The sequence below is a fragment of the Callorhinchus milii genome, unplaced genomic scaffold (assembly GCF_018977255.1).
Source record: "Callorhinchus milii isolate IMCB2004 unplaced genomic scaffold, IMCB_Cmil_1.0 Scaffold1, whole genome shotgun sequence".
NCBI lineage: Eukaryota > Metazoa > Chordata > Chondrichthyes > Chimaeriformes > Callorhinchidae > Callorhinchus > Callorhinchus milii.
In genome coordinates, this window is record NW_024704742.1 from 40,776,827 (window position 1) to 40,803,388 (window position 26,562).

Consider the following 26,562-nt stretch of genomic DNA (forward strand, 5'->3'; position numbering starts at 1 on the left):
ATCCCACTCCTCCGCTTTCTCCCTGTAGCCCTGCAAACTTGTCCTCCCCAAATAATTATCTACTTCTCTCTTAAAATTCTTATATTAAAGCTGTCAAAACTATTGTTGAATTATTTGTTGTGATTAAGCGTTTCTGCAAAGTGTCAAAGTCAACAAAGACGCATTAAACCAGTATTCATGATACTTTTGTAGCTACAAAAAAATCTAATATTCAAGACATTTTATTGAATAATTCAAAATAGAAAGTTTCTGTAAATCTACAACTGTGAGCATTATATACAAATTCAAGTCTAAAAAAAACTTTGATTAAAGCATACAGTGTTTGCACATTCTACCTTACAATGAGAAAACCTGAATTATACATAATACCAGAGACAAAGTTGTTGAGTTTAATTACGTTCAATATTGGTACACATTAAAGATAAATTGGAGCACGCATTCTGTTCATGGTTACCACAAGGTTATAGCAGTAGTAAGATCATTTTATAAATGGTTAACAAAATTATTGTACGTCAGTGCATTGTATACATGTTATGGTCTAACTTGGAAAAGTAGTTGTATTTCTTCAGCAGTTAGATTGCAAACTAATCTTCACAAAACTGCATTACATTTAACAAAAAGCTTAATAGAACAGTTTGACAGATTGCAATAAACCATTTCTTGGATTAACCCCTCTCCCACTCACAAAGAACCTTGAGTAGTTTGAACAGCAATATCTATATAAGACTGCATCACAAATCCACCAATTGTAGTAGGCATTCCATTAATAGTATTATGAATTGAAACATTCCTAAATTAATTTAACTTCCCTAGCATATAAAATATTTAATTTGATCAGCATACAGTTTAAATATACAAAACAACCTACATAAAATTAATTAAAGGCTATTCACTCATCAGCATTATAATACAATTAATCTGAAACGTAAAACAGGATGCGTAAAATTTTACATATTTCAAATTATTTCTAAGACAAAATAAAACATTTAATAAACAAAAGTGCTAAAGTATCGAGTGTTTAAACTAGGAAAATAAAAACCACCACTTGTGACTAGAAAATGGAACATGTTGTTGATGCAGGAAAGTGGGCCACAAAACTGCTTGGAATAAAAAAACAAAAATAAAAAGGTACAAAATGCAATGTGACGTGAGAAGAAAAGGCGTAACCATTTGTCTTCACCTATCACATGGAGAACTTCTGTAAATGTTAATTCAATCATGTTTATAAGCATTGAATTTAAAAACAAGTTGCTCTCCCAAACCGTTGTTCAACAGTTTTTTTCCCCAATTAATTTCAAAATGTAAGTTAATAAGGTGCACGTTGACTAACGCGTTGTAGGCGATTTATATGGAGATCTTCCATAGGGTGCACAGAAACAGATGAAGTGATGTGTCTACCAAAACGCATCCTGGTTCTGCTCCTCCTGTTAAAGGCAGAAATACACATAGAATATTATACTATACATTTTATAACAATGTTACAAGGAAATGGAACTTAAGAATGGACTTAATTTTTGAACAAATAATGAAACATTTTTCAGCAACTTTGCAATCATTTGTTACAGGCTTCAGAGCATTTGATTGTTTGCTAAAATGCCTATATCCCTCTTCAAAGCAAAGTGCCACATATGTCCTTCAGTAGCTCCAACCATCTTAACAGAGATGGGTGCTTTGACTTGTCTTTAAGCTGATCATAAGATCAGTCCTGTGGACTGGAGTCCTGTAGCTCAGTGGTTAGACCACTCGCCTTGCAAGCGAGAGACCTGGGTTTGATTGCCAGCAGGGTGAAACCTTGGGCAAGTTTCCTTATTCCACACTCCTGATAATAATCCCTCAAGAAAAAACACTAATAATTTGGTCACTTCAATCCATGACTGTTTGTGAGACATTGCTGTGCGCAATTGGCTGCCTCGTTTCGCCCACAAATATACAGTCAATTTACTTTACAGTATATTCTGTGAAGCGCTTTGAGACATCTAGATGTGAAAAGCGCTATGTCAAATGCAAGGATTATTATTATTATGTATTATAAGATGTTTAACTCAAGTAACAGTTTTGTTGAGAACATGCAAAATACCCCACAGCGGAAATACAGCAGCTGTACTTGAGCACGAAGGCAAGAAAACAAATTTAGCTGCTTCTGGATACATCCTGGTACCTACAGTCAATGGCATCACCAGAGTAGCTACGAAGACGATATCTGGGGATCCTCAAAAACATAGTTGTAAATATGCATTAAGCTTTTGTTGATTTAGCAAGTATTTTTCTCTCACTTAAGCATACTGCTGATTTATAATACTTTGCCTCTATAAACTACAGTTGTACCTTGTACAGTGAGTATTCCCCTTAGGCTTTGTTCCCCTGTTAATTTTTGTGAGCACTAACATTTCACACAGTTTATTTCCCTAGCAGAAAAAAATAGCTCCAGAAGGGCACAAATAACATGATGAATACTCTTTCTTACTAAAAAAGAAATTGTTAGTTTAAAATCTTGGGCTTACAGACCAGCTTTTTATTTAAAAATATACTATTTATCCATTTGTTAGTTGTTGCACAATGTGATTACTTAAATCCATTTCTATTAATAATAATCCTTGCATTTGATATAGCACCTTATCACATCTTCGAGACATCTCAAAGTGCTTCACAGAATATACTGCAAAGTGTATACTTTGTGGGTGAAATGCGGCAGCCAATCGCACACAATAGTGTGCCAGTCGTGGCTTCGGTGACCAAATTATTATTATTACTTTTTTTAAAGAGGTTATTACATTACCCCCAGAAAAGCTATTCGCAAATCGATTAACAATCGGGTTCCTACTTACTGCTAGATAAACAAAGGTGTGTGGAGTAAGGAAACTTGCCCAACGTTTTGCCCCGCCTGGGAAGCGAACCCAGGTCCTCTCGCTTGTGAGGCGAGGGCTCTAACCACTAAGCTATAGGACTCCACAAATTGGTTAAAATTTATATTAGCAAATATATATAGCAAATGTATCTCTCACCCTCAATAGTCATTAAAATAGTGAGGGGAGCATTATGACCAGGCAAGCAAATTTAAAAAAAACATGGTTTTGTTGGAGCAGGAATTGTTTGATCATAATAATAAATGCATTTGATATAACGTCTTATCACGTCTTCGAGACATCTCAAAGCGCTTCACAGAATATACTGTAAAGTGAATTGACTGTATATTTTGTGGGCAATCATCAGCACAAATCACATGTAGAATGAGCCATTACCTGAGCGAGATAACCGCAATTTTTAAACTAGGGACGAGGAAAACATTGAAGCACAAAACAAAAAAAAATTGCAACTCGAGTTAGAAACTTGAAAGCAGTACCAGAGAAAAATGTTAAAGCACCAAAAGAGAAATGAGACAGATGGGAATTAAAACAGAAAAATAGCAACAAAAAAACAGGAATTGTAGCAAGCAGAACAGAGGATAACATCTCCACAGCAGATGAATGAAGGTTCAGAAGAATCCACTTGGATGTAATTTAGTAAAACCCAGTTATATTCCAAATATAAAGGAGAATCAGCCAAGTGCAATGTAGGCAGATCTTTTGTTACCATCACTCAGTGATGACACTTTCACAGTTTTTGTGGGTGAATCCTATCTTTATGAGACTAACATGCTGTCAAACATGCAATCTGATGTATTTTAATTTAACTCCCAGAACTTTGTCAAATGAGATTGAATCACTGTGTAAACTCCCTAACAATACTTCCTATACAGGGCTTGCAATAGAAATGTAGGACACATGAACTTATGATTAAAGGGGTAAGAAGTCTACATATTGGAGTTAATCAAATTGATTTAAAATCTTTCTTCGAGGCACACTTTGCAGACATACGAGTACAGTTGGTAGACCAGGAAAATTAAACTCTATGTTAAATCATTGTAAAAGTAGAATATTATGCAGTATTGTGAACACAATGCTAGGTAGTGGGAACCAGGAGTGCCCGAAGAACAAGTTTTGTATAACGGCATTTATATAACGGCCTTCACCTAGAGTAACATTTTAGGGTGCTTCATAGAGGACTGAGCAATGGCATATGGAGCTTGGGGTGGGTGAGGATGCGAGCAAATGATTTTTGAATCAGCTAGAGCATGCAGATGGTGGAACTAGAGAGACAGGCAAAGAGTTTGTTTAAGAAACTGAGTCAGGAGGTAATGGTGTAAATGAGGATTTCAGCAGCATTTTGTGTGACAAAGGCAGAGGTGGGCAATGTGGATTAGGGTTACATTAACCCCAATATAGAGACTTCTTACCCTTTTAAGGTGAAGAAAAGCTGTCTTTATGCAGGGACTAAATGTGACGAAGGAAGGAGAGCTGAAGATCAAAACAAATGCTAACGTTGTGCAGTGAAGTAACCTCAAATAGGTGCAGACCTCTCTGCATTCCAATCAACATGGATACCAAATTCTAGTGTGCAAATGTCTAGGTAATGTCTTCCAGAAGCTTCTGTCCCAAGCCTTAAGAGTTTCCCAATCAGCTATTTGACAGACTGGGTGCAGTATGGTGGAAGTTCCCATACAGTACAGCTTGTGATGTGCCAGCCACCTTGATGATCTGGAGGGCAAAGTCCAATGCTTCATCAATGATATATGATATACTGATGGACCAGGTTTACTCATACCAACTGTTTAATCCAGGTCCCCTGTGAGAGGCCTTGGCAAATGGAGGAGTCTACAGTGAAGCTGCCTCTGCTTCCAAAATGTTGAGTGACAGATCAGTATATGTAGAGCCTTCTTTCCTTGATAGCTCCTTCCCTTTTTACTATGAATCCACTTCACTGCTTGGTCCATGGTCTGCCAATGAGTTGCATGCCCAGGAGCTCAGGATCATGAAGGAAAACGTTGCTATCATTGAAGAGACTAGATTGTGTGTCGCTCCTTTTCAATGTGGCCCCGAAGGACAGTGTCCAAGTAAAGGATGTTGTCTATCACAATCCCCAGACACCAATACAAGTAAACAATTGAGGTGGATACCTCCTCCAATTGATGGCTTTAAAGTCCCCTCTTGAATAGTGCAGAACCATAATACTGCACTTTGGGGTATCCACATTCATATCCCAATGAATGGTTCAGTATTCAAGATGGTGACTGCAGAACACAAGACCTCTAGGTGGGTCTGCCATAAGGAAAGTGGCAATTTTGAAGTAATTTATGGTGAAAATCTTTGCCTTGAATTGGAATACAATGTATCCTCTCCTCTTAAAATATTTTACATTGATGTCAATTTATTATCTATCCAAAGGCTAAAAGGTAACTAATGTGTTAACCACATTAACCGAGTCAGACTCAAAATGGCCAAACTTTTGATTGAGTATTTAGCTGCATTTATTTGCCACTTCAGCAAACAATGGAAAACAAAATTGTATTGAACCATTTCAATTCAGTAAATTCCTGATAACTCAGGACTGAAGGAAATGGGCTCAATGACTTGTCATCCAGAATGATGAGTTAGGCATATGCCCTCCCAGGCCACAAGGGGCGTTGTGACTGTTGCAAGTGATTGGCGGAGGTTGGGCGAGCATGCTCAGATCCTTCGCAGAGGCCTCTGGTCTATTGGACGGCCACATCATCGGTATTCCAATTCTACTGGAGGGCCACCCGGTGAGAGGCGGGACAGGAGACCACGGCACAACCCTTCAATAGACCAGAGGCTTCTGACAAGAAAGGGAGGGAGACCAAGGTCCTCCAATAGACCAGAGGTCTCTGCGATGCATCTGAGCATGCGCATCCAACCTCTGCCAAGCGCCCGTACCGGTCAAGCATAGAACAGGAGATCTCTGTGATGCAAGATGCCACCTTGTCGGACTAGTTATCCAATTAATTTTACATTGAAAATACTTACAAGAATTTCTAGAATACAACAAGTTATGTGTTAAATGGGGTAAGTAAAGCGGATGGAGTCGCTTATTAACATTTTGTATGAGAAGCCACCGGGATACTGACAGTATGATGACTTGAATGATAGTAACAAGTTAAGCCAGTATCTTGTTATCAGGACTTTACTGTAAATAGTATTTAATAGTTTTCTTCATATAGACTTGTTGCATTTCCAGCAGTTAACAACAATTTAACAACAACCCTTAGTGCCGGGTAGCATCTTGAAGCACTAACAATGGTGGTGCATGATGTCAAGCCAGGGAGAGAGGGGAGATTTACCATAAGCACAGTCGAAGAGGAACATCTTCAGGCGTGATATAAAGATAGACAGCAACAATTACAACTTGCACTTATATAGCGCCCTCTTCATAGGGACTAGGCGGGAGTAAGGTGGAGAATTGAGGTAGAGAGTTCCAGAGTCTTGGGCTAATAGCTGAAAGCACAGCCAAAAGTGGAGCTGAGGGGACGAGACATGCAAGAGGTTGGAGCCAGCTGAGCAATGGGGGAAGGTAGAGAAGTGGGGCATAATCAAGTTAGTTAACTTGTACCTGGTTATTTACAACTCTCTGCAACAATAATCCCTCAGTTATCTCCTAAATTACTTCCTTCCATGCTGATGGAACCTGTAGTTTTGTATAATTTAGCTGTTTTTTCAATCTATTCCGTAGCTCCCTCTCTATTCCATTCCATCCAAGTTTTGGAAAACTTTGTCCCTTTGTCAACAGTTTTTCTAAAATTGAAATGTGTCCTCTGAGTTCAACTTGTCCACAAGTTCCATTACTTCTTCCATCACAGAACTGAACCGCATTTTCACTCTCCCACAAAGCCCTGGGACTCTCTCTGATATACTATAGGGAAATAATTATTTTCGCTTTCAGAATGCTCTACGAGAATTGTTCTACAAAGTTTCTCCCTTCCCCATAAAAGTAAATAAAATCTGTTTGTGTCATCCAGGTATCTGACGTGGAAATCCATCTCCATGCTTAAGATTATCCAAACCACAGTTCCATGTATGCCATCTACCGATAGAAATTTCTGAGGCTGGAATGAAATGTACTCGCTCTCCCAAAGAGACACACCCTGCTTACCTAATTCCAGAGAATATTACACGTAGGTTAGCGAGAGCCCAGGCTCAGTGACCCCAAAGTGTGGTTGGAGTTTAACAACAGAGCTTGCTTGCCATTGAAAATGTTGTCTAGTAAGCTTCCCGCTGATTGTCCAGCTAGGACCACTTGACCGTTCAGGCTATAGCTTGCATAGATAACAAGAGCTGAATAGAAAGAATCCTTGCCCTAAATGACCATCAATTTCTCCAAGTTCGGCTGTTGAGCCAAGCTTGTTGGTCAGTACAGGATAGCATCCCAGAGCGCTTGACAGTGGTGGAGGTACAACACTGAGCCAGGGGGAGGGGGAGGTGGACCTTAGGCACAGTCGATGAGTAAGGTCTTCAGGTGCGGCCTTAAGATGGGGAAGGAAGGGGCAAGACCGAGGGATAGAGGAAGAGTGTTCCAGAGTTTCAGGGCTTAGTCGCTGAAAGCGTGGCCACCAATGGTGGAACGTAGGGCACATGAGGAGGCTGGGAACCAGAAATAGAAAGGTATGTGGCTATGGGGAGAAAAATCAGAAAAATTGGACACATTAGATGTAAAAAAAAATTGGTAGATCTTTTAATATCCCATACCACCCGACCCCCCAACTTTTCGTAATGCCATCACTTCAAGTATATTTAGTTAATTTTTTTTAAAGGGAGGAAAAAGGTTGTTTTTCTTCTAACTACCTTGAACTGTTCTTGAACCCAATAACAATAGCTTTCATAGCATACCGGTCCTTGAACAGGGATGGCAGAAAGCAAGGGTGAAATTAATTCTGAAGTCATCTACCATTGCAATAGCACTGAGAAACAATAGTACAACTATTATTTGTCAAGACGGAGGGGGGGCAAAGCGGAGGCATTGGGCGAAGAGAGTTCCCTAATAGTAACTCTAGTATTTCAAGCACTAAGAAGCTCCTATTTCAGAAATTTGTTTACATTCTAAAAGCAAAAAATATTTAGAACATTCCTTGATTATATTCAACTACCACTATTTATCTGAGCATTAAGAAAGACACTGAATAAAAGGAATGCCAACACAGTGCTCAAGTGATCAGCTGTGCTCAAGGATAAATGGAAATCATAACTAAAACTGTAGATTTAGGAAACCTACCTTCAAGAAACTGTTCAGTTCATCTACCAGCGTTCAATTATACTGCTATATTTGGACAGAAAGGCAAAAGGTTAGTGCACCATATATTAAGTTTCAAGAATAGGATGCATATTCTACTTAGTTTTAATAAAACACACCTTCATTTTACTAAAGAGTTTACTTAGTGAAACTAATTAAATGCTCAAGTTATTTTTAATATATACTCATTGCTCCATATTTATAGACAGTGACAAATTTGCATACAACAGCATACTGCATAGCTGTAGATTACACAAGGCATTATAGATACTGTAGTACTGCAACGCAATAAAGCCCTTCCTGCCAGGGAACCTAAAGGGTGTTAAGCAAAATACAGGAAGCTGGATAAGCAAAGGGATGGATTCTTTTAAAGTGAAACAAGGATGTAGGGATATATAGCATTTCTGTCTCAGGTAACTACTAACAATTGTTTAAGTAAAAGAAACTATTTATTGTATGTTATCCTTAAACAGATAAACAGTCATAATAGCAGTTGAACACTGAGGTTCTCCATTTTTGGAAAACCAGGTAGGTTTCAATTTACAAACCTGGATCCAGCTGGTATTTCAAGTACCTAGCAGATTACCATATATATTGTTTGATGTAGTCCTAAAGCAAGGCCGAAATATAGTAGGGCTATTCACTTTAAGAACAAAAATCTGCTATCAGGTGCATCAGTTTAAATTATTTGGTTTGTATTACAAGATGATATTTGGATCAAGTTCTACCTGCTAATTTCACTTTTCATCATTTGAAAACTAGCCAAAAAAATGCCAGTGATTATCTTCACGTAGTCAACATCTCTACCACATGAATGGTTTTCTCTAGTCCACAATCAATCTACTGGGCTTGCTTTGGAAACTTTCTGCCACTCATTCTAAATTAGTGACCAAAATCGTTTACCCTGTTTCATTCAATAAATTAGCAATGTTGACTGGTTGTCATACTATCTTCATCTCATACTCTTTGGCATTCAAAACCTATGATAGTTTCTCTTCAAGACTATTAATACTCTTAAATATTCTTCCTGATGCTTCACTTCACCCCCCACGCCTTGCCCGTGGCTAACTATGAATTACAATTAGTATATTGCTAAGTCAAAGAGACCAGGACATCTCAGGTATTTGCCCTGCCTTGTGCTAAATTAACTGTCAGCCAACTTTGCTGTGCACCACCAAGTTTCACTTCAATTGTCTGAGACTCTGTTTTTTCGGGGGGTGGGGGGGGGAACGGCCACACAACGACAGGATTATTATTCAAGTATGGATATAGAATGAGGACAGGACTAGGTGCACTTGTAATATACCGTTGACATTTGAAAGGTTGCCAAAATCTCGCTGTTCAAACTCACACAAGAAATGACTTAGGTACAAAAGGACTCATCAGAACCCTATCCTACATTACTCTCTAAAGAGATGAAAATTGGTAATATTTGAAAAAACAAAGCCAACCGATTCTGAAGTAAAATAGCAAGTTTTAGGCAGATGTATTGGTCCAACTGGCCTACCTATCCAATTTCTTATAAGATTATGTCGACATAGTTTTTCCATCCAACAACCTGGATTCTTTATAATTTCCAGAAATTTGTCTAGTTGTTTTTTGAAACCTTTTATAGTTCCCCGTTTCATCCCAAGTACAGGTAGTTTATCTCACATGTCCATTACCCTCATTTATTTTAAAAAAGTGTTGTTTTGGTCAGCCAGGTGTCTAACACACATGGAAGCCCATCACATTACTTAGGGTTAACAATAGTCATTTGGGAAGAATACCTGTCCCCAATGAATCCTCAAGTCCTGTCCACAACCAGGGCAGCTTGTCTGTTATCAACAATATCTTGGAGTATTGTAGAAAACAGACACTGCTTACTTGTCGCCACTCGCTCCTTCCCCACCTCCGAGCAAGAGAGATACTAGTTAGGCAAATCCACACCTGGTAGCTCCTGGTAACAACTTGTCAATAAGTAGAGGTGTGTGTCTGGGCTGTGGGCAGGAGAATGGTGCCAGTGCTCTCAATCATGAAGAGTTCCTGGTAAATGTTATCCACTTAGCAATCCTGCGCTTGACCAGATGTCTAAAAAAAAATCTGTATATCCTAGTTCCTTTTGTTGTTTTAAGTTTGAAAACAGTAAATATACCCTGCTAACATCTGGTGAAGATGAGTGAATAGTATAATGGTGAAGGAAGCAGATGATTGCTGGTACCTTCAGTTTGCTACTTACTGGATTTTGCTGCTACTCTTTTCAACCATGGTGGTGTACTGCTCTACGATGCTCAGTGAGGATCTCAGCAAGCAAGTTGCAAACTTAATATCTATCATAGATCTTTTCTTTGGCTTATTCACCATGTATCACAGAACCATCTTTGCCACCACAGGGATTTCCACCATAAAATTGAAGATGTAGAAGCTATCGCCTGGATTGGGGCTGAACTGACACTGAAATACATCAGAATGTGAGAGATTTGTCTGCAGAGAATCTATGCTAGCCACCGTGCAATGAATAAGGGCAGCAACCATTCTGCTCTGGAATTTGATACCAAACTAAACTTAAATAAATCCCAGATTCACTTATTCAAAATAAAAGTATGAGAAGGCTGAATGACCACAGCAAAGAACATCCAGATTTACTTGGCCTATTGCTATAAAGAACAATTCATAAACTTCACCAACAATGAATAAGTAGCTGAAGGAGGCATCGCAGGACAACATTAATATGATTCACGATACTAACAAAAGCAGGTAAAAATGCAAGAAAAAAAAATCAAACAAACTGAAAGGCAGTTAAAGAATCAAAGATCAATAGTATGAAGATCATGAGAACAAAAAAGTAGATTATAAACAAAGTGAAACCAGTCTTCCAAAAACAAAAATAATTTTGCCAGTTCAAACAAAACTAAATAGTTGTTGAAAGTAAAAAAAAACTAAATGTCATGTTTCGAACCAGAGATATTTAATAAAATAGGAAAGCAGAAGTTTACCAGGAAGCATGAAAGTGGAAATAAAATCTAGATGGAAGTAATTTTTGTTCAACAAATAGAACGGAAAGGATTTAAAGACAATGCTAAGAAATTCCAAACATTATTTTTGCACTGGAAAATACAGATATCAAACAACAAACGTCTCCTTTAAGGGATTAAATGGGATGGAAAATTATAATAATAATAATAATCCTTGCATTTGATATAGCGCTTTTCACGTCGGGAGGATGTCCCAAAGCGCTTCACAGAATATACTGTAAAGTGAATTGACTGTATATTTGTGGGCGAAACGCGGCAGCCAATTGCACACAGCAATGTCCCACAAACAGTCATGGATTGAAAATGACCAATTTATTATTGTTTGGGTTTTGGAGGGATTATTATTAGGCCTGTGGAGTAAGGAAACTTGCCCAAGGTTTCGCCCTGCCTGGAATTATGATGAAAAGTAAGGAACTTTCACAGAATTAATTTGTTTCATTAGAGAAACAATTGTAGGAGGTGGGGAATAATCCAAATCTTTAAATTGCTGTAAGGCATTAATTTACATGGAGTCTTATTTGTGATATTGCTTAGTGGAATTCTTAAAAAGTAATCCATTCCACAAATTAGGTATTTTTCTAATAATTGGACATACATCATGTGACTCATGAGAATACTATTCTGGCATGATTCACATCTCGAGAAGAGTTCCCACGAATTGCTGGAAATTTTAACGGGATTCTAAGGAATCCTAGTTGGACAGCTCATTTAAAAAATGATGGGCACATTCAACATAAATTAGACCCCAATATTATGGATAAAACTACAAATAAGCAAAACCAGAGATTCCACTTTCAAAAAATAACACAGTACCACCACAAGGTATTGATATCTACAGCTTATTTTTACATCGTGCCTTTCACTAGATCTAAAGAAGTCTCAATTCGCTTTGCAGAGATAAATTTACGAATTCACCAAATGTTATATAGGTAAATGTAGCTAATCTTTGCCAGGAACGTCCCACAGAGAATGATAGGGGCATGTATTTGATTTTAGTCTGGGACAAATTTGGATGAAGAGGAAATGTAAAGCAGGTTAACAGGTAGAAAAACTCTTTGATATTCCAGCCAGGGTGAGGGGGTGGAGAATCAGAGAATTTATGTCCCTTAATGTCTCTCTGAATCACAAGGCAGAGTACAATCAAAAGAAAGATCTTAAAATAACTAGATTTAAAATAGGATGTCATGCCAAGAATCCGAACGGCAAAGGACATTACTGCATGGAAACAGGCCATTTGGCCCAGGAAGTCCATACCGGTGCTAAGACTCCACATTAAGCCTCAAGGTTTCCTAATCCCCTTTCCTAAACATTGCAGCCTATCTACATTCCTGCAAACAATGAATTGATTTGCTTAAATTACTTTCACTAATTTCAAAAAATGAGCCAAGGATTGACAGTGGATAACACAGTGGATAATGCCATCAAGAAGTTTATCACAAGAACGGTCAAAACAAGCAAAAACACTCACTGACAGCTGAAACCTGAAGGAGATACTAGTGAGATTGTCAGAATGCTTGGAAACAAGAACAATTCCCAGAAGGATCGATAAAACTCCTACTGGTCTCAAAACGCAGGTAGACACACAAAAAAACTGCAGGAACCATCAATATTCTTTCTATTAAAATCTGGGAAGACCATGATACCAAGTTCAAGATACAAAAGGAAGCACATGGTTATACTTATTTTTGGAACAGTTCATGATCACTGTTTTTTTCCATTTAGAGCACTGATGTCTACTTTGACTTGTGATATGACTATTCTAGATGATACTGACATGACAACAATAGTACTTAATTTTTTTTAAAATTTGTATTTATATCAATGTAAGTGCCTACATTAAATGCTACATTTCCCATAATCATGATCTTTCAATACTGGAAATAATTTATTTACATAATCTTACATCTTCATAACCGAGTGAACAATATCTACAATGTCTTGGACTGACTAACAAAGCTCTGTATTTGTTAGTCATTGGCTTTGCTGCTTATATGTTATTACAAGTAACTTTATTTTTGTTTATTTCACTACTAATGCACAATACTGTTGTGGTTGCAGTCATACACAAAAGAAAAAGCAAAGGAAAATGTTATATACCCAGTACCTTGACAACCCCAGTCAAGACAGTGAATATCTCACCAACCAGGAAACTTTGGAGGAGCTGATGCTCTAGGAAATCTGGTCAAAGTATCATATGAAGGAGTGCTATCAACGTGAAAAAACCCCAAATCAATAATGCAAAAGACAACATTTACTGTATCAGATAGAGACAGCAACAATGTAATAAATTGGAAACAGACATTTTCAAATGCAACGTGCATTTTAAAATAAAAATCATGCTTTTGTTACTGAAAATTCTCACAAACAAGATAGTCATGAAAACAATGATATTGTGTTGTATATTAAATAAGAGACCAACATAACAACTTTGTTTTTTAAAGTTTGCAGTGAAGGAAGTTATCCCGAGGAATAATAAATATTTAAAGCTACAAAAACAAGCCTAGATTTGATACAATATTTATTTTCCTCTGAACAGTATTTAAAAATGTTAATAAGCCACATAGATAGGATTTAAAGCACCGATTCTCATGAAAATAACCCTAGCATGCAGTTATTCGTGAAAAATAATTTGAGCATACCCTGCAGCTTAGAATCTTTTACTAAGTTAAATAAACTCATTGTCTATTCAAATCATACACATACTTTCTCTCTTTACACATTGGGGTGGTATGATTTATTGAACAATGATTTAATTTTACAGTCACAAGTGAATAATCTACACCAAGACTATTAGACACTGAAATTAATTTTGACTTGTGGAATTTCTCAAATACTGTGCACAGATTTAACTACTTAAATATTGTACAAATTAAATTATTTTAGGTTAAATCATGCCGTGCCATATTATGAATTAGTATTAGTTCAATCACGATCAGTTTACAATTATGTACATACATGCACCCAGCCAAGACATGCCAATTAGTTTTATAAAAGCATGCAATAATCAGGGGTCTTGCCTCTCTTAGTTTGGAAAGGGAAGGACTTTCACTTTGGTGCATTTCATGTAATCAGAGGCACAATCAACACCCGAAAAGAAATAAACATGCATAGATTCACTGGCTTTGAGACTATACAGACTATTTTACCTCATCAACACTGGACTGTGAATACCAAGTGAATGCTCATTATGATAACCATTACTACCATTTTCCAAACTGCAACAAAAGGATCACACAACATAAAGAAAAAAATAAACTTGTGAATGCAAAACTTCTCTTAAAAAAAATGTAGGAAGCTAAACGAAAAATAAAATATCTAAGTTGCAACAGATATTTTACAACCAACAATGCTAAACAAACAAAAAAAACTCTCCCTCCCAATTCTAGTTCTGCAGGAATACTGAAGTCTGCAAAAAAATCATGAAGCTATTAAATGAAAATTTTAACAATCATTTAGAGAACATTTTTATATAATATAGAAGCAACTGTATTCAGCTTGATTTAAATACTGCAAAATTGTAAAATCAAAGCATCTGTGGAAATTAATAAAGTGTCTCTGAGTGCATTTGGAAATACTTTTGTTTTACTCCTCTTTCCCTGAAGTTTGTGCTCTTTAGGTGTTGTACAGTAAGTGGAGTTAAAAATTATTCTGCTTATATACACAGCACTAAATGTATTCCCAGTTTTACACACTTTAAACACTACAAATTTAATTAAAGGCTATACAGTCTTGTTAGCAATACTCAAGCTACAAACTGTAACCTTAGATTTACAACCTTAACCCCAAGATGCACCAGTATGAAAAGAAATCTTACTTTTTCATGTGAATATTCTCAACACTACAGAAATACAAAAATGGAAATATTGTTAATATTTAATTAAGTAAAGTAGCACTCTTATTTTTGCTGATCACACCAATGTGCAAATTTTACATGACGTTGAGTTCACTGACATTAAGCCCACATAGTTTAATATTCAATGCAGAAATGCAAAATTTATTTAAAAAGGATATCTTGCATGCTGTCTATGGTACAATAAATAAACAAATATTGTGATAAAAGTTTTCAAAGTGCAATGTGCATGAGATTTTGCAGTCAAGAGTGGCAATGATATTCAAAAAAGCAACAGAAATGAGTGAAAACTGGAAAGGGTATCAATAGTTATCACAAAGTAAAATGCCAAGTCCCTGAGACAGAAGAACTGTAGGAGAGAAAAGGAATATATAGGATTTAGAGGCTAGCAACAGTCAATAATCAATCAAGGACGCAAACAAGGGGTGTACATCAATTACAAAGAGGTAAGATTTGGAACCAAAGGAAAGAGGGAGAAGCCAAAACAAATTAACATTGCAGTTGAAGAAAAGTACATCAAGATATTTAGCAAGAACATTTGATTTTGTTCATTACAAGGAAAGAAAATAAACTTCCCAAACCAAAGGAAAAGCTGAATCAATGAGATTTTTTATTACCAGCTGTCCCCTGGACAAGTACAATTATTGACCCACATTAATCAAACTCTGACTCCAACATAGAAAGTAATCAAGACTATTATCGAAGCTGGTTGTTCAATTGTAACCTGACTTATTCTATATATTGTACATCTGATATCTTCTCAGCCACAGACAACACTGGTAAATCTACATTCCAAAAAAGGGAGATTTTCCCCTTGTGCAAGGGACAGCTGTAGTTATTAGACCTCAGCCGTTAGCTCATCTACAGACCTAAACGCAGAATTAGATGCTAGATAAGCAGCATTAGCTAGTGCTTTTTAAAATGTTAATTTACCAATAGGAGTAAGTTTGCTGTGTTTCATGAATATATTTATTGACAGCAGAAATATGTGGAATAGTGGACGCATTGTATAAAGTACAGTCTACTCACTCATCATACACATCTTCTGTATCCATCCGTCGATAGAACTTTGCTAGTTTCACAGCAAGAATAATACTTGGAATCAAAAAGATTGAGCAACATCCGAGACCAAACCAGAAACCATTCTGAGGGAAAAAATACAAAATAAAACGAATTATCTACATAGCCACAATAATTAAAAGTATAAACATTTTGTTCAAAATCATTTGTGCTGTGAGTGGGTGTAAGAAAACCTTACCAAAGAATCCACCACAAAGCCACACAATACGATGTCAAGCGTATCCACCACATTTGCGATTGGCTTGCAGTCTGCAACCTCATTGTTGATCTGTAGAATTAAAAAAACAATAGTTATCTCTCCTGAGGGAACATCAAAACACAAAATACCACTTCTTCCCAAAGAAATTTCTTGACCACAGACTTTAAAGTGGACAGTATAACTCACACCTATGGAAGAAAATACAGTACCTTATAAAACTACTCTTTTTATCAATTTTAAAAGTGTCCTCACTAGTGATATATAAAGTTAGAATCCTTGAACATACATTCTCAAGATGCAACAGAGTTGGATTACCTTTGCTGTTAACAGCTTCACATTGACTGGAAGCCATCAGTGAATGATCAACAATATACTCCACAAAAAAAAATGCAACTAAACTATAGTAACACAACATAAGTAACTAACTTACAGAATTCATACCGAGAGACAAATAATTAACTCAAAGTAACATCAAAAGAAATTAAGCAAAATATTGGGGAATTTGGCTACATTTCTCAAAACATAACACAGCAACATTTACACTTCATTGAAAGCATAACACCGTAAAACTCACAACATCTTTGCTCCATTCTACATATTCTTGGAAGTAGCCCATTATTCTCATCAAGTATTGCTGAGCTTCCTGTGCAGAAAAATTACATGATTTAGAAAACATCCACAGTAGCTGAACTTTGTTGTTTGCATACCATTCAGCATATTTTATGTACTAGATGTTATGTTCTAGTATAGAGGTAAGAAACTTACCTGTGCTACAATGCTTGTGCCATTGTTGTTAATTAGGCTCTGAGCAGCTTCAAGAGAATCAACTACATTTCCCACTTTTACCTAGATAAAAAAGGGAAAGATACGGAAATCTGTACAATTAACTGCAATATTCACATTGGTACAACTTGTATTGTACTTCTCGCCAATAATTTAATCGAAGTAAAACCATTTCTAGAATATTTTAAGGCAATGGTAGTCAACCCACTGTCATTAGGCCTTAGAAAATAGCAATATGCATTGATTCAACAACAACAATTTGGATTTATATAGCGCTCTCCACCCCGGACGGCGTCTCAGAGCGCTTTACAGTAACCGATCCCGGGACAGAGCCAGAATGGAAAGGGGGGAGTGAGACGAAGGGAGTGAGGAAGGCAGTTCCAGAGCCTCGGGGCATAGTGGCTGAAGGCACGGCCACCGAGGGTGGAGCGGAGGACTCAGGGGACAAGGAGGAGGCCAGACCCGGAGGAATGAAGGCAACGGGTATTGTTTTAAGGAGAGAGGTCAAAGAAGTAGGGGGATGCAGAGGAGTGCAGGGACTTGAATACAAGGGTGAGGATCTTGAAATCGATCCTCTCTGGGATAGGCAGCAGTGCAGTCTGGCAAGGACTGGGGTAATTGGGGAGCGGAATTTGGTGCGGGTGAGAATGCGGGCGGCAGAGTTTTGGCGATTCGGTGGGAAGTGGGGGGAAGCTACAGAGAGCGCAATACTACTGGGTTCCTATCATATACCTCCAAATGTCCACAATTTGTTTTGGTCAGCTGGGTATCTGACACATGTGGAACCCCATCACAATGCTTAAGAGTATCCAACCTACAGTTGCATGCTTCCCACTTACATAGCGAATTTCTTGTGTATTGGATGGAACGATGAGCACTCTCTCCCTGGAGGGAAGCATTCCACTTACCCAATTCGGGAGAGTATTAGGCGAAGGCTGGCAAGAGCCCAGAGGGACCATAGAGTATGCAGTGAGGTATTGCTTGAGCACTCCAGAGTGTGTGTGTGCTGGAGTCTAACCAGCTAAAAACCCATAGTTTGCCTTTGAGAGCACTGTCAAGCACTGTCTGTCAAACTTCTCCGCTGCTTGTCCAGCACAGGCCCACCCTATCCGTTCGGGCTTGCAGAGTGAGCACTCAAAGAGAAATGCAAGAGGGTAATGGATTTTCAAAATAAGGAGTATAATGAACTTGTAAGAAGCAGTGAAGAATGCATCAAAACAATATATTATACAAATCATTTACCGACAAATCAGATGCTGTAGTCTGTAGCCTTTCAATGTTCTGAATCATTAATGTCTGTTAAAATAAAAAAAAACTTCATTCAGAAAGCTGAAAGGCAATTGCAGAAGATTGCACCTTTCTCCCTGCTAAAACCAAACAATGTAAATGTCAAATTAATATTTAAAGCTAGACTTAACGGTTCAAAATTTTCTAATACTATGTGTCTATGTGTGAATTGTGAATGGAAAGTATTAATGAGACAGTGAGTGTTCCCATCTGGCTATGTCACCAGTATGTGTTCCTGTGATATCCTTTATGGAACTTCATCTTTTTAGCCACTTTGGAATCGAAGAACATAGTGTATAAACCAGCATGGCCTTGTCTGAAGAGAGAAATAATTTTCAACATCCTTTCAGCAATTAGCTAAATAAAGTCACTGGCAGCAACACTATTCTAAGCCTATCATTTCAACATGAAATAAAATGAAATATAGGGGAGTGGATAGGAGTTTGCACTACCAATCAGATCACTAAAATTAAATGTATGATAATCTTAATTTACAGTCTGGCTTTCTAAAGGAGATATGTTTATTACTGGACGATGGGCCATCTGGAGGCTGAATGAAAGAGATAACTGAAATGGGTGGCCGCAATGAGTCTAAGGGCTTCCCGCTCCTTTTCCTTTCCCAGCTTCAAGGAAACCAAGAGTGGGGAACTAACATGAGAAATATTACAAATGTTGTATAAGTATGTATTTATGAGTACGTATTAAACTATTAGGTAAACTAAACTAGTACGTATTAAAGGAAATTGGAGGAAAAAATTGAACACGTTATTCCATATAATCGAATCTAAGGGTGAATCAATATTAATTTATTATTTATTAATTTATTTAAGATGTCAAGTAATCAAATAGATCAACAGCAGTGTACACTGTTCAATACAACCATCAAATATTGCAATTACTAATAAAGTATTTTATGATTTCAAATACTCATTTCTATTGAAGGAGCAGTTCTTTTCAAAAAATTGCAAGGAAACCAATCATAGAAACTAAGTTTTAATATTAAATCCAAATTTAAAACAGACATCAAAGGTGGCTGTAACGTGGAGTAATTATACTTTGCTGAAACTCACTACAACTATTTTCCCTCATTTGTCAGATGCTGACATCTGTTATCACTGGAGATCTGTGTGAGGCAAAGTTAAATCAGTCTTGAAACTAAACCCAACTTTCAATAAACCAAAGTATGGATCCATCATGCTCACTGGCAGCACTGCCGCCTATGTTTTCAGCCTCTCTAGTGACCGCTTCTTATAACAAAAAGAATCAGAACTTACCCGTGCTTTGACATATTTCTGGCAGGCATTTAAGAAAGTAGGAAAATAAAGTTAATTTAAATACAGCCTGAGATATCAGATTGATATGCCCAAGATTAAAGCATTTTATGAAATTCAAATGGTTGGAAACAGGAGAAATCGTAGTCACAAGAAGCAGAGAAACACTGTAAATATTTATCCACATGAAAAAATGACTAGATCAACTAGCTGTCTCATCACTTTTGGAGACTTGATGGGAAAAATGTCCACCTTCTGTGATGTGTTACTCTAAGATTCTATGAAATGCTCATTGCATGTTTCTTACCATAGTTTGTTCCAGAGGAATGACTTGGTCATTGTGGATTTTCCGAATATTGTTTGCATGACCTTTAAGCGCATTCTCTAATGCACCTCTAGGCTGAAAAGCATTAAATAAAGTTAGTTATACAGTAGAAGGCTATTTGAAATTAAAGACTCACTTCCTAATTTTTGCAATTTAGCATTGAACGTCATGTAAGGAGGTACCTAATTCTGGGAAGCATTAGGCACATAAACTCTATCCTAGTTTTCAAAATATGTGTCCACTTTGTACCAGGATTTTCTGTAAGTTTGTTTTTTCTTAATTTCTAAAGGTTCAATTCTATTCAACTGCATATCAACAATCATGAATAAGGTACCAGCAATGCTATTAATGGGTTACATTGACATCAAAATGTTTCCAGTAAAGGTTGAATGCGCAGTCACCTTTTCACCCTGAGGTCTTACTTCTTAAAGTTGGATTTTTACCTTCTTTGATATTGCCACCATTTCTTCATCACCGAGTGATGAACAGAACCTCACAGAAAAGCAGCTTTTTTGACGGTGAATAATGAAGCAACTCACCATTGTGTACGTAATAATGAGGATGTTTCTGAGCACCTTTTTGCATTTGAAGCGCAACTGCAGAAGGTTATCTCAGAATTGGCCACTTTTATTTATTTTTTAAAAAATCAGTATTGATATTTTATGCATTAATGCATTGGAGACAAGCTTTTAACATTCTGAAGGGAATCATTTGGGTGGCAAGAAAATAATTATTTCTGCTGAAGCAGGAGATAAGAGTTGCGAATATAAAGCTAAGGACCGTATCATCATTGGCAAGTGAGCTTACAGCCACTTGGTCCCCTCACTCTGGAACTCCCTTCCAAAATCTCTCTGCCTCAGCCCTTTGCTTTCAAATCCTGCCTGAAAACCTACTTTGTTTTCCACTGCAAATTTGGCCACCTTTCCATTCAAGAGTTCTCGATTCAAAGAAAGTTTGGGAGATGTTCTCCAAATGTGAAAGACACTTTTATGCTGTTTGCTACATAACCTTAACAACAACAGAACTCTGGTCTGTGGACTTGAGGGGGAAGTGGGGGTGCAGGGTACCCCCTAAAACTACTCAAATTATCAGGAGTAGTTTTATTACCATTCTATTAGGCCAGAACAAAAAAGCTAAATATTTAAACATTTGAATTACATTTACCCATTTACATTGAGAGTCTGATCCATGCATTTATCACTACCCAGCTCTTCCCTAGACCAGCTGCAGATTATCCAAAAACTCTGCAGCCTGTGACCGTTCGCACACCAGGCTGCACAAAAATATCACCCCAAATCCGAGTTCTGCTCGCCAGTGAAAGCACTGTCTGGCAAACTTCCCACTGCTTGTCCAACTGGGACCATTCTACCCATTAGGACTTTGGCTTGCAGGGTTAACAGGATCTAAGTGGAAGAATCCCTGGCCCCAGTATTCAGTCTGCCCTTCTAAGTGCTTCCGATGAGCCAGACTGGCTGGTTTGTCATTGGCACTGCCCCTCAGTTCAATGGTCCTACCTGGCTCAAGAACTGGACTACTGTAACCACCACACAGGATTGACTCGATTCCAACAATGTATCGCCATCTTGGAGTCAGTTCAGTTCCAAAGAGACTCCACTGGCTCCCTATCCTTCAGAGGGTCCAGTTCAAGATCCTGGTCCTCACCTACAAAGCCCTCCATGGCCTCGTCCCACCCTATCTCTGCGACCTCCTAACCCCCTACCAACCCGCCTGTTCCCTCCGCTCAGCCGGCTCCTGCCTGCTCCAAGTCCCCCGACCCACCCGTGGCGGGAAATCTTTCAACCACTCTGCCCCCAACCTCTGGAATTCCATCCCCCAATCACTCTGCCTCGCCCCCTCCTTAGCTACTTTCAAGTCCAGCCTCAAAATCCTCCTCTTCGACCATGCCATTGGTCACCCCCTCTTCCCCTCCCCTCCCCCTTCCTGACCCCAGCTCGGGTCTGAAATGCTGCACACCTTCCAGCGCCTTAGGACATCCTCCCGACATGAAGGGCGCTTTACAAATGTAATCTTGTTGTTGTTTACATCCCCCTTCAAGGAGGATAGTCACTAGTGGGTCATTTGACATCAGACAAACAACCACAGTTGCGAGTCCTCATGAGGTGGATAGGGGGTACCAGAAACACCTTGCAAGCTTCCCAGTAAGTAGTACAACTTAGCATGAAATGCTTCTCTTTTCTAATAGAAAAGAATGACACAGAATCTTTAATGTCTTTGCGTAAGAGGGAGACAGAACCTCAGTTTAGCATCTCATCTGGAAGATGAAACCGCCAATGCAGGATCCCACCCAATACTGCACCGGTATCAGTCACAATATGATAAAAAGAATTAGCAGCAGATTCATCCTCAAGACGCCATCAAGCATTTTCAAACTGTTGTTTCAAAGTAACAATGATGGTGCTTGGCTGTTGCCTTCTCTTGGGACACTGCCTGGACACAGCATACAGATAAAAATATTGTTCTCAAAATGTAACAAAAAACAAGATAATTCCTTTGTGCAAACCTCTATGACAGCACTAATAAAATGGACAAACTACAAACAAATATGGAGTACACCAGTTCACATGGAACTTTAGCACAAATTAATTTATACTAATGCAAATATTCTAAAGTTAAAAACTCACCAATTTTTCTGCCTTTTCATCCAATTGATTTGCATACGTCAAAAGATCCACTTTTGTTGTTGTTTTGCGTAACTGAAAGAAACAATGATTTGAATGCCTTACAATTGCAAATTATCATGTAATATGAAGTGGGAAGAGTGAGACTAATTATAGCACTCCTATATCTATCCTACAAAAATGTTTTGCCCAAGTTCCATACTGGAGCAACATGCCTGAAAGCTCAGGGCAGACAAAGTGTGAAAAGAACACAAGTGGAGGACAAGAAAGTGGGGGTGGAAGAGATTGGAAAAGTAGTATGAGGCAAGAGAATGAAGGCAAGTAGGGACAAGAGAACGAAGGAAAATGTACTGGGGGACAGAGAGCATATGGGGCAAGGATGGGGGTGATGAAAGCGTGGAACTTGGTAAGGGAAGAGAGATCAGGCTTGGTTGCCCTCTACTGTTACAGTTAAGCAAATACTCACTGCAAAGTATCACACATAAACAATGAAAACATAAAGGAGAATGCCCATGGAATGAAATACATTCAAGAACAAAGCCAAAATGGCAGCCACAAAGTCACTTCCTGTGTTCTGCACTTGCGCTATGCGCAGATAATTTCTGCACATGTACAAGGATTGATAAGCATGAACTTAATGAAGTACTTTACACACTGTTTGTGAAGTTAGGTTACTTTGAAGCTGGCATTTTTATTGGATTGAATCCTTTTATTTGTAATACATGAGCTTCAATAATCCCTCCAAAACAAAACAATAATAAATTGGTCATTTTCAATCCACGACTGTTTGTGGGACACTGCTGTGCGCTTCGTTTCACCCACAAATATACAGTCAATTCTCTTTACAGCATATTCTGTGAAGCGCTTTGAGACGTCTAGAAGACGTGAAAAGCGTGATATCAAATGCAAGGATTATTATTATTAAACATGAAACCAATTTAATCCCAGCAGTGAAAAATCAAGTGGATGCTCAAAGCTCAAAAGGCATTCACATACATTAAAATAAGGTACGTCTGAAGGTCATGACTTTTTTTTAAAAAACTAATTTGCATAAAGTAGATTCACAGATCACATGAAATTAAGTGGGGTTGCAAATAGAAAATTAGGATTTTGATTACACATTATATACCACTCACATTCAAAACAAATGACAGATCTATTTAATGTAGACCTGACATGTTATTTTCTTAAAAAAAGGATGAAATATTACCTCTGCAATATAGGCATCAAACTCAATGCCATCAATGCCAGATTTTTCAAATTTCTGAAGGCTCTTTTTCACTTCCGGGTCAAGAAGTACTATACTACTTAAATCCACATTAATGTTTTTCAAATTGGCTTGTAGCTCAGATGTGTACTGAAAAAGAAAATCACCACAAGAAATATTACATTTATTATGTCAATAAATCAAGTACAGTGATAGTCAACATACACATTCTAAAGTTTGTACAATTAAAAGCAAACATCAAAAGTTATTAAAACATACAAACTTTGGAAATTTAACTGCATACTTCTTCCCAGATCAAGTAATTCAACAGAGACAGGGAAGCAAACCAGTCACCTTCTGTTCTTTAATATTCTTTTGGTCAACCAGGTATCTGACACATGCAGAAAACCAGTACCATTCTTAAGAGTTTTCCAAACTTGACAAAATTCCACATATGCATGCCATCTCCATTTGGAAATTTCCAGGCATCTGGAATGGAATGCACACTTTCCCTGAAGGGATGCAACCTGCTTACCTAATTCTGGGGAGGATTAGGCACATGTTAGCAAGAGCCAGGGCTTAGGTGTGTATTAGCATACTGCTGCAGCTTAATCAACTAAAACTGCATAGCTTGCCGCTAAAAGCACTGTTTGCCAAGATTTTCGCTGCTCATCCACTCGAACTCATTACTGTTAAGGCTTTAGCTAATGGGAGCCGAACTGATGGGAAGGAACCCTATCTCAGTGATCAGTCCCCTCTGCATGACTTGACGAAGACCCAAGGTGGCTGGTTTGTCAGCAGTAGTGCCTTGGAGTACTGTGGACCCACCTGGCTCAGGAACCGGGCTACCAAAACCATCATAGATGGTGGACTGGATTCCAACATTCTGTTGCCATGCACATCATTTGCTCCATATGACATACCACCCACGTAGGGCAGTATTGATGTCTTAACCCATGAGCTGTTAAAATTAAATCAAAATAGATAGTGACAGCAATTTTACTTACCATGCTGACATTCATTTGATCCTCAATGCTGAATAAATTCTCCAGCTGTAAAGCGGAATAAATTCCTACTTTTCTGTGGCATTTGCTGGATAAAACAAAATTCTGGTTCAGCATTCACAAACTGTATTTGCTTTAAGGCATACACAAAGGATTCTCAAGTGCATAATACTTTCGGGGCTTGAAAAAGATTAAGCAGTTCTGGAATGAAAGCCGTCAATACTGTCTCTGACTATGGAGAGAAACATTTACTACACATGCAGGTTTGGCCTCGTTGATTTATTACTCTATTCAACAGGTGGGTCTCTTATGGAAGCTAAGTGCCGATAATCAGAGAGGAGATAATGCTCTTTTTCACTGCACAAGCTATACCAATCCTTCATTAAGTACAAAGCAGTTTTGCCTGAAGAGTTCTGCCCACCTTCAGCATAATGCTGATGGTTGGATAGATGATATTCGAACCAAAAAGTCCTATGCAATATTCTACATCATCAATTTTGTCTTATGACGTTAAGTGATTTGCTTTACACAAAACATTTTAAAGTTGGAAAAGAGCCCTCCAACAGCCACTCTGTCAAAAAAAAGTAAAGTAACTATTCAATTGAAAGCTTTTCACGGTTACTGCTATATTAAGTGAGAGAAATTATTTAATTCCATCCCTCTACAGCACAATGATGGTCTCTAACTGAAACAGCCAAACACAGTTACATTTATAGGAAATATTACATTATGGAGTTACTAAGGATGCTTACGTTCAGTAGAACAAAATTTTCATAATTCTGGGCTAGATTCAGACCTTGGTGGCAGAACAGAAAACATGCTTTCCATTGGACAACTTGGGACTATGCTACAGTTCTCCCAAGACTAGCAATAGCATTACCATAGGTTTCAACTCGAGTATTGCCAAAATTGCAACCTCCATAGCTCAAGGCAGTAGTTAATTTCCTTAATTAAAAGCAGCAAATTGATGGCAATAATAAATCAGCCCTTTGGCCATTTACCACCAATTTATTAATACGAGAGTGAGGAGGGTAAATCTTGCACTTGGAATCTTAGTCTTGCATCCAGCAGTTAACTGCTAATTTACCACTTAATACCATGTGTAAATATTCCTCCACAATACTTCATCAAAACTACAGCAGTGCTTCTTCAAAGGAATGAAGTAAATATAAATGAATTTATTCAGTGGCGAATAATATTGAATTCAGTCCTATTACATGAGACTGCATGGATCTAGATTGCAAAAATAGCATGCACCTCAGTACTTTTATATTTTTCCACTTGTACCACTGCCACTACTAATGGAAATTTATAGAAAATATATTTTGCAAAGATAAAAAAATTATAAAAACATTTGAATCACATAGTTACAACCAAATTGCTTTGGGAACTCAGATATGTCATTTAAAGCATCACAGGCTGCTGCACTGAGCCATATGAACAAGCTCACACAGGTTTAATCTCTCATCTATGATGAGTCAGCAAATCTCTCATGAGGTAGTAGAGGGGGTACAATAAGTGTCTTTGGTATCCCAAACTAGGACAGGCGGAGAAAAATAATCAATGAGGATTCCTACTCCAGATCACCTTCCCAGAATACAGCAGGCATGTCAGAAGGCAAGGATGCTCAGTTCCAACTTCCCATATGTTGAAAATGCTCATAACTATTAGTTCAGCCACAGCCTCATGCAATATCTTGTGGCTTGAAATCCTGATGGGTGCCACACACCCTTTTGAGCTTGACAAAATAATAAAGTCCCAGAATTATAAAAGTATTCCATCTAA

General features: G+C 37.9%; 1 protein-coding gene across 5 annotated transcripts in view; it reads right to left on the minus strand.

Annotated features, from left to right (window-relative positions):
• Window positions 1-247: 247 nt before the first annotated feature.
• Window positions 248-26,562, minus strand: part of LOC103175801 (prominin-1-A) — an 80,158-nt gene continuing 53,843 nt past the window's right edge. Inside the window, exons 14-26 of one of the 5 annotated variants that reach the window (XR_006085507.1) lie at window positions 24,781-24,865; window positions 23,777-23,923; window positions 22,570-22,641; window positions 19,910-20,002; window positions 18,287-18,340; window positions 17,027-17,107; window positions 16,836-16,904; window positions 16,241-16,330; window positions 16,012-16,127; window positions 14,279-14,347; window positions 13,237-13,337; window positions 8,101-8,145; window positions 1,404-1,424 (exon numbers count right to left, since the gene is read on the minus strand). Coding sequence is in view for 3 of the 5 variants with exons in the window: in XM_042340849.1 (XP_042196783.1) it covers window positions 13,268-13,337; window positions 14,279-14,347; window positions 14,947-14,970; window positions 16,012-16,127; window positions 16,241-16,330; window positions 16,836-16,904; window positions 17,027-17,107; window positions 18,287-18,340; window positions 19,910-20,002; window positions 22,570-22,641; window positions 23,777-23,923; window positions 24,781-24,865 (970 nt within the window). In the remaining 2 variants the exon portion in view is untranslated. Of the gene's footprint in view, window positions 1,425-8,099; window positions 8,146-13,229; window positions 13,338-14,278; window positions 14,348-14,946; window positions 14,971-16,011; window positions 16,128-16,240; window positions 16,331-16,835; window positions 16,905-17,026; window positions 17,108-18,286; window positions 18,341-19,909; window positions 20,003-22,569; window positions 22,642-23,776; window positions 23,924-24,780; window positions 24,866-26,562 lie in introns of those variants that run through there. The other 4 variants (XM_042340849.1, XR_006085510.1, XM_007889011.2 and 1 more) reach the window with 4 other exon arrangements.